Below are 9,827 nucleotides of genomic sequence, written 5' to 3' on the forward strand. Positions count from 1 at the left end.
GATTCGATACTAATTTAATACGTCAATAATTTTCTATTATTCTAAAAGTGGTTTCATTTGGACTGCAAAATATTATTCGTTTAGAGTTTAATAGCAATATTTGTATTAGGCTATTGCCAATTTTATAGACAGTGAAACAAGGCATTTGCCTAGAACACGATAATACAAACAAGTTCTTGTTTCAATTTGTGATTTAATTATATAACTAAAAAAAAACATGTAAAATAATGCACCTGCATATTTTTAAAATTCATCTTGTTTTCAATTGGATACATATATTGTTATCTGTGCAATATTTTTAATAAGTGGACACTCTGTTTTTACCAATTCGACGTTTCTTTCTTCTGTTGCATTCTGTTTGTGTACCTCTGTATGTATTATTGTAAATGTTATATTTTCCAGGGGAATTATCAAGCAAGTTTATTCAAAAGAATTATATTGTAGACTTTCGCTACAACTGGTTTATATATAATAAAATATTTCTGAAGTTCGTGTACGAGAATAACAATCAAAGTTTTGTGCTGGGTGGAGAGATTGAAAATTCTACATTTGTTCGAGTAGAAGAGACTTACGTTAAGATAGTAAGTGATAATTATTTTTACTCTAGATATGTTTAAATTTTTGAAAAAGATTAGATTGAACCGGGTAAAGGAAATGTTATTTCTCTTTTCCTCGCAAAAGTGACAAAATGTGTCGCTTTTTTAACGGAATAATTTATTTTATAGATTTTGTAATTATTTAATAAAATTATCCATTCTCTCCTGAATCTCACACAAGTTATCGGAGGGTACTATAATATTTTAGTAGTTAGCAAATGTATAAAATTTTATGTATAGTTTTAATTCTAAGATTTATCATATCATAGTACTTCATTTAAGATCCAATGAATACAAAGTCGTAATTTCTGTATTAAATTTCATTGTGAAATATTAAAATTTACGAATTTAACAATGATTTGATACGTAATTCAAGCATCTAACGCTCATTTATTTGAAAAGTGTAACGACAGTGACATGACAAGCTGCAGTATGTATTCTACAAGAACAGATTATAAAGTCGAAAAATTAAAAGGAAAAGAAGTGAAAATATTCAAAATGCCTGTAAGTAGAATAAATTTTATACGACATAAAAATTATATTGAATGTTAGAAGTAATAACACTTAAAGTTCAGAGTAAACTCAGTTAATTAAAACCCATGCTCATACTATTATTTCAACTCTAAACTCTACTGTTTCTTTTTTTATGGTTTTTCCAAAACTTGTTTAATTCATATAGTGAAGTACTGTAAGTACTCTTCTTTATTATTATTACGATAACGTAATATAAATTGAGGCACGAACTTGCATTACCTGTACGTACTGTACCACTGCACAACACTTAACCCAAAAACCAATATATATTATCATAAAACTTATTAAGTTGTACACAAGCAGTAAAATTTCAGGCATGTGTGCTGTGAATTATGATTGTGTAACTGGCAATATCACATGCAAAAATAGTTTCAGACACTAAATACTTGCATTTACAGCGCATATGCTTCAACATTTGCTGGTAATTTATGAGATGATAACACTTATTGTTATATTTTAATTATTTTTTTCAACGACGATTATTGTACTCACTTTACAACATGGCAAATAACCTCTATTACATTAGACCAAACTAATTGCAGCCATGTTTAAAATGGAATCGAAAGAGCATCTAGAGATGTACAGCGCACTAACATATGTGGTTCCGTTTGTAAACGTGCAAAATTTGACAACAATGAACAGTTAAATTGTGCGGCTATAATTGATCTTTTATAATACTTTTGACGTGCAGTATGATGCTGTTGAAAGACAGTATCAAACTGTATCTAATACATCCAAATTTGCAACATATTTATGTCAAACCATGCTTTCGTTCACATAGATTAACCTGCCATTTTCCTGTTACTTGGCCACCAGTTTTTTCAAAAAATTTCATTTCCATATCCCGAAACATATACAAAATTTAGTAAACAGCGCTGAATAGCGATAATTTAGTTATTATCACCCAGTGCACATAATATAAATTTAGGAGTGTACATTAGTGAATTAATAAAAATGAATTTTTATTTTAATACAGGATGTGTACAAAAATATAAATAATAACGCACAATTGGACGAATATGTCAATCTGCTATGCCAATGTTTAAAAATAAGGTTTGTTACTTAATTTTGGCATCTATACATGTTATTTATTTATTTAGTAATAAGTTACTTTCAGGTATATACAAGTTTTCGACTTGGATTACTCTGATATTTCGATAGTACCTACAATAGCCATGTTCTGGGAACATTACGTTTCTTATTCTTCTCCTATATTTGACATATCAACTTATTTTGTCATCAGAGCAGCAAGACCAACTGATAAGTTCATTTCCTTGATCAAGCCTTTTTCCTTAAATGTAACTTTTTAACTATATTATACTATTTACAAAATCTTAGTTAATATTTATAACAATTACATACCTGGAATTTCCTCACATGTAACAATGAAAAATATGTGAATACCATAATAATTAATTGTTTTATGTTAGAAACTTCCAGTTTTGTTTCGGTCTGCTGAAAAGTTTCATTTAAGCTTACATAACACACATATAAGTTTTTAACACTTAATTTAGTTTACCCGTCATTTTATAAAACACCATATGAGGAAGAGAAAAGACAAGAAGAGGTCGGCACTTCGAGGCTCTCTTTTCCATACTAACCTGTTCGAAGCAAATTTCACCGAGACACCAACTTTTCCATATCACGTTTACATTAAACATCTCATTCCAGGTCGTTCTAGTTCTTGTCTTTCTTACTTCTTCTACTGACATACCCAGGACTATTCGTACTGGAGTTGTTTATAGTTGAACCTCAATCGATTATCCCTGAAGTTTTCTTATATTTCTATGATACCCAAGCTTTCACTAATGTAACTATTCCTCATCTTATGTTTCCTTGTTAAACTACTTATTCACCTCGGCATCCGCATTTCTGCACATGCATTCTCTGTACCTGCATTAGAGCTTATTGCACATACGATAATATAATTTACGTGAATCTACTCGCGTAGGGTACCAGTATTGTGACAGAGATATAATCACGTGCTTATACGTGGCTGAACACGCTTGGAAATGCAGACAACTAGAGTTATTGCTGAGTAAGTGGTATCTAAAGACATAAAAGTCAAAAAAATAATCAATAAAAATTTGGAGCAGCTAATTAACATCAAGTTGCAAAAACCTGACAGAAACGTAGCTATTGTTAAAAGTAATGTATGAAGATGATGTGGAAAAGTGATAAAATTGTTAGTGGCATAAGAGCTTTAAGAGAGACATGTGATGGACGACACCAAAAGTAAACAGCCAAAGACAGATGTAGAAGAATAAGGCATTTGTTTAGTTACACAAACGATTGTTTGCGATTAATAACAGGAGCATTGGTAGATTTTATAGATTATAAGAGATTTAAACATCAGAAAACTTTTTAATTTTAATCTTAAAAGATTACAACGGCTTAATGTTGCAAGTGATTTTTTGGGGAAGAAATACAGACGTTTAAAAGATTATTTGGGTGAGGAGATATAGTGTTTTGATGCTTCCGGTACTATTCACAAAAAGTAATAAAGCAGGCAAGAAGAAATATAGTTTAGCAAAACCGGAAATACACTAATGCCACACTCGCTGTTCAAGACTGTGCTTGAGGGTTTTTTTAAAGTAGGAACTGTATAGACCAGTACGAAATAATTGAACATGGAGAATGGACAACAAAATATGTAATATTACAAAAAAATTACAAAAGTATTTTTTCGGTAAACAAGATAAACTGAACCCTGAAAAGTGGATCATCCATTACGACAACGCTGAATATTATTGTTGGCTTAATGTTCGCGACTATCTGGATATGAAATCAATTTACAGATTGCATCATACATCGTTTCTATCCATTTTATCGCGTTATAATTTCTGGCTTCTCCGAAAATGAAAATGTTTTCAAACTTCAGATAAAACAAAGATTTTCAGTCAATTTTGATATACTGCTTCACGTTAGAAAAAACTGAATGGTGTTCCATAAAAGTTTCAGGTATGTTTCCAGCGATGACCACGGAATTTTATTAAATACCTGGCTGAGAAAGGAAATAAATTCAAAGGTGACAATAGTCGCTAACACACAGATGAATTCTGAGAATTACACTATGCACTTTCATTGTCATTTCTACCCTTGAAATGTACTGTACACACTTTATACGTGTTAAAGTGATAAAATTTATATATTTTATTATATTATTTAGTGTGAAATATACATAAATGTTTCCTCATTAATTGTTATATTTATATCTCACACTTAAAATATATGCTTTTGTATATTATTTTTGTTATGAAAAGTTCTATACTCATAATGTCTTTTTTCATAAGGAATAAAACTAGAATTATGTTCTATTTTACAGATATGGATATGCGTTTCCATCACAACTGTGTTATTTGTTTATATTATATATGCTGTGTTGAAAAGAGAAGCTCAGATTTTTGACAAGGAGCATCCAAAGTTTTCAACTCTTTGCTGGATGTTAATGAGAAATGCTTTTCGTCAAGGTGGGAAAACAGATCTTTAGAACATATTTAATAAAAATAAGTAAAATATACTTTCATACACTTTCCAATACGTTACAAATGCAGTTGATTGCACTAAAACATTTCCCTATAAATATTTTTGTATCTTCAATTAATGGCCACGACGGTACAAAATTTGTACAAATTCCGCTGAAGTGATGGGAAAAAGAACTTTGCTAAACAAAATTTACTTTGAAATTGTACCAATACGAAAAATATGTCTCGATAGAAAGTAGAAAAACCATGTGCAATAGCAAAAAAATTATAAAAAAAACAAGATTAGAAAAACTGAAGTTTCAATTTTCTATTTTTGACATCACAGCAAGTCACCCATCATTTATTTAAGATAATGAAATGTCAATGAAGTTGTAGTTGAGTGTAAAAGGAATTTCTTATTAGAAAAGTTGAGGCGCACGTCTTCAGCGCAAAACATGAATTGCGCCGCCATCTGTCAGTTCTAAACGGTCGACAAGAGCGATTGCTTTGTCTAGAATGGCGAGAAGACGATCGGCTTAAAGTTCTTCATATTTTCGAGATTGTGGTTAAACTTATGACGTATTTTATTAGAACAATGATTATTTAAAGATGTATGAATAATATTGTAAAGAAACAGACGATTTTAATCCAGAAATTATTTAATTATTCAATTTTTTTGCAAGCGTTGTGAAGTAGCTATAGAATTTACATATATTTGTCTTCATAATAGTTTATTTTAAGGTAGGTTTGTTCTTTCGCTGCATCTTCTGTTATCAATAGCGTAATACGTTCGTAAATTTTGTAAAAATTAATTTCCCATGCTTCAGCAACGATTTTTACTTAGAGTTTAAACGTAGACTTTGTACTTTTGCTTACCGTACAGGTTTAACTTTTGTACTTGCATCTCAACCTCTCTATTGTTTTAGGTCAGAACGTCGATGCAATACATCTGGGGAAATGTTCCACATGTTAGTTTTCGTGTTTGTTGATGACAGAAAAGGAACGCTTCCTCGATGGGCATTGGCTGTGAGGTAAATCGATATGGAAAATCACCTAGTACAAAATGATGTGTTCGCGGTGGCTATGCAATTATAAAAACAACGACTGAATACTCTTTTTTTCAGGAAATGATCCTGAAACAGCTGTTGCATTGATCTTGCAATATGACCCACCCAGCTCAATCTTGCATAAAACAATTCTTGTATAAGAATTTTGTTTGCAGTTTGCACGCTTTAATGTAAAATACTCGCAACTAACAGGAGGAATGTGATGAATGATATTGCTGGTTTTTAAGGACATACTTGTAACACTATCTCTTATATTTCGTTGCTGCTCGAAAAACATAATTTACCTGACATATTTTTCTTGTCAGCACATTTTCGAAATAACATTTTTAAAGCAATTTTTCTCCCCATGCCGTGGAAAATAAATATTTGTATTGTCATGGTATCACTTTCGTTCAACATTTAAGCACTTCATGCAAAAATAATTTTACCACCTTGTAAAAATCAATCTTAGGTTTATCAAAAACAAATTGATCTTGTTAAATATGAGATGCAGTTCAACCTGCATGTAATCACTGATGATAGGGTTAAGGAATGACGTAGACAAAATTGGTCAGAAACACTTTGTAACCAGAATCTTCATAAACAGAAACATTGCTTTATCGAACACGTCTAACGAAAGAGGCATAAAATAAGTCAATTTGCAACACACTGTATTTCAAAATATTATGTTTGTACCTGTTAAAGAATCAGGTGTCAGTTTAATAAAATAGCCAATAGAACATCGACTTGAAAAAAAAAGAAAAATTGTGAATTAAAAAGAAAATAATCACCTATTTATATTAGGTCCGTATTTATCGACCGCGTGTTTTTAGGCCACAACACTAATCCCTATTTAGCAATTATGTACTACACATACATAAATATCACTCGTGGAAAACATAATTAAAAGTTTTTGTTTCGTTTTTTTCTTGCAGATACGGAAATTAATCACATCATTCTCCGCACATTTCGAATTCTAATTGGATGTTGGATCCTGGCAGTATTTGTCCTTACTTCAGCATATACGGGAGTTTTGCCTTCGTACTTAATTTATCCAGGAAGTGAAAAAATTCCAAAAAATTTTGTGGAATTGGCACAATCGGTAAAAGATGGAAACTATAACGTTAGCATGACTTTTTGCTCTGACGAAGAAGCAATTTTTTTAATTACAGGGGTATGTAAATTATTATTTATGTAATTCTGTATTCAATGTATAACTGAGAATCATTTACATAATTTATATATATCGTCTTTTCGCGTTTTATGCGTTTTATATGTTATAATTTCAATAATATAATTCAATATTAACTGTTTTTTTTACATTTCATGTCTTTAAACCATTTTCTATTTTACTCCATTATATTGAATATTAAATTGAAACTATATTTAACTTTAAAATCTGTACATTAACTTAAATTTTACACTAGTATTTTACTTACGAATTTATCAGAGTTTTTACTGAAAACTTAGAATTATGTTATGCTTCGCAATTTTTCTTTAATGAATTTAAATTTAAATTATATACAATCGAGTTTATATAGTTAATCAGTGAATAACAATTTTTTTGTATTGATTTGTGTGTTTTAACTGTACAGGGTATCCCAAAAGTTTCCATACATACAAAGATGAAATGTAAATTTATTTACAAAACATCAAAATGTCGGGATTAAGATTTATATCAGTGTATTGCCGGAGTAAGGCTACGGAACACATGGGTGATCTGCCAATGAGGTAACTTCAAGCAGGGCTTCCTATGTGGAAACTAGATTCTGTTTAGGTGTTAGAGACATGAAGAAAACTCAGAACATTGCGTGATAATTGGTCAGGCACGAACAAATGACCAACTATTAGCGTTCAATGGTTTTCTTTAATCGCCCATTGGTGTGCTTGATTTGTCTCATTGTATGGATTTTAAGACACCCTGTGTTCTCAAATAGTCTTCTAATCTCTGTAAAGTTTAGAATTTTTTTGTTTTTCACTCGTGTAATACAGTTTTATTTCTTAATTTATTAATATTTCTTTATTTATTCTCATTTTACTTCTTATTTTAGAATTTTTAGCAATTCTATACTGTCTTTATGTAAAATCAAAGTTTTTTATTTCTTTCCAACGCCTTGTAGGAAATCAGATTTATTTGCTTTATCTGATTTTTAAGAACCAAACTATGTTCAGTAAATAAATCTTCATTAATTTAAATCTATTATAATAATCAAGTTTTTTTTAACCGGAATTATTTCCGTAGCTGTTTTCTTAATTTTTGTGATCTTCGCAAGATATTTTACCGTGCTATATTTCAAATTTTGTTTTAATCCTTTTTAATCCTTGAAGTATTTATCATTATAACAATCTTCGACCCACTTTTATTGTTTCTGTAAATACGTGAGCATTAAATTTCGATCTCCATTGTAATGTTCAATAATAACAATCAGAAATTTCATATTAGTTTCATTAATAAAAATTGTTTATACATCTACAATTTGTTACTGATTTAAAAAGTTTTGTTTCTCTTTTCTACAATGTTTACCTCGTATGACTTGTACTATTAACGCTGGCAGCATCAGTATGACTTGAAATGTTATTCCATTAAAAATTTATTTACATTTCGACTGATGAATATCGCTGAGGAAATGTGTACATTAACAATAATAACTATGAATATTGTGACTTTGTAATGCAAATATATCAGTTGATGTTCATGAAACAACAATATATACTCAATATTTTAAATTGTTACTTGATATATTGCATTTCATAAATGAAATAATTTATTAAATTTACTGATAAAATCTAATTGTATAATTTTTTACTATTAGCGGAAATTGCCTGCTATACTTCAGATATTTTCAAAAAATATTGAAGAAAATCCAAACAATAGGGTGATATTAGGTAAAGGCAATGAACTGCAGAAGGTTCTTGATGGAACAGATGCCTTACTTGCAACGAAATTAAGGATTGACCCTTTAACAATGAAGTTTCGTAAAGAGAATTTCTACGTTTCACCAGATTCTTTGTTCACTAATTTTCGGTTCCTGCAGATAAACAAGCTTCGACTTTACCAACAAAGAGAAGTGTTTGAGATGTAAGTAAATGCAACCGATATATTCTAATGTAATTTTTCTAATTGCTTTTACACAATTTTAAGGATAAATATCTTACATCAAAGTGGATTATCATTGAAACTGCAACAAGATATTATAGAAGAAGATCGAAGATATTACGAATTTAATTTTTATGATGACAAGGGAGATGAAGAATCTCTGAAAGTGGAAGATCTTAAAGGACCATTGATTTTGTTAATATTAGGATATATTCTTTCTTTTTTGGTATTTATTGGAGAAATTTTCATTGGGAAGTTTAAGAAAAAAGTAATACTTACAATTATTTAATATTTGTTTACATAATTTAAACAGTTTAATAACTTACATTTCACACAAACTATTCAATGGCTTCACTACTATAGAGATTATATCTGAACACATTAATAATGCTTATGTATTCTTTGCAATTCAGAATAGAAATTTCCCACGTTTACTTCTTGTACACATTTTTATACTCTTTATCTCTATATTGAAATTCTGTACATATCACGCACTAGAATCTTTTACATTTTATTACACAGACCCCTATATATATATATATTCTATTATTATTTGTTTAGTGTTTCACTTTGAAAATTTAATTCCTCGCTGCATAATTACTAAACCATGACAAAATCATTTATATTAAACAATTTCCAATTGAATGCAACTAATGACTGACATAAATATATCAATTATTTGTTGCATTCAATTGGAAATTGTTAAAAATGAGTGACATATAATAGAAAAGTTTTGACATTGTTCAAGTCATATTAACATAAATTTCTAAATGATAAAATCCGTAGCTGATGTTTTATTTAAAGTAAATGTTGTGCTTAAGCATTGTTATATTTATGATTAATTTGTAAACCGGCTTAATAATTGTAGATCACTTTATCACAGACATGCAATGAATTTAATGTTTCAACAATCAGAGTAGTACAGTGTTGCCTTAAATTATATATGTTATGGACAAAGTGATTAATCGGGCATTATTCATAATGCCCAGTCATTATGAATAATGACCAAAAAGGGCGCGCAGTGTGATAAATATTGATTAATTTATCAAATTGACCGGTCATTATGAATACTGCTATCACCTAGTCCGGC

The 9,827-nt window shown here is 29.7% G+C and overlaps 1 protein-coding gene across 1 annotated transcript; it reads left to right on the top strand.

The window, feature by feature from the left end:
- Window positions 1-1,013: 1,013 nt before the first annotated feature.
- LOC136984841 (glutamate receptor ionotropic, kainate 1-like) lies at window positions 1,014-9,005 on the top strand (the record flags this gene model as incomplete). The annotated part of the gene is made up of 7 exons (XM_067281985.1): window positions 1,014-1,100; window positions 2,107-2,183; window positions 2,248-2,428; window positions 4,456-4,600; window positions 6,576-6,814; window positions 8,454-8,719; window positions 8,783-9,005. Coding segments are annotated over exons 1-7 (1,218 nt in total), but the record flags the coding sequence as incomplete, so codon positions are not given.
- Between the last annotated feature and the right edge of the window lie 822 nt (window positions 9,006-9,827).

This window comes from Centruroides vittatus, unplaced genomic scaffold (genome assembly GCF_030686945.1).
Source record: "Centruroides vittatus isolate TY-2023 unplaced genomic scaffold, ASM3068694v2 contig_933, whole genome shotgun sequence".
In the NCBI taxonomy this organism is placed as follows: domain Eukaryota; kingdom Metazoa; phylum Arthropoda; class Arachnida; order Scorpiones; family Buthidae; genus Centruroides; species Centruroides vittatus.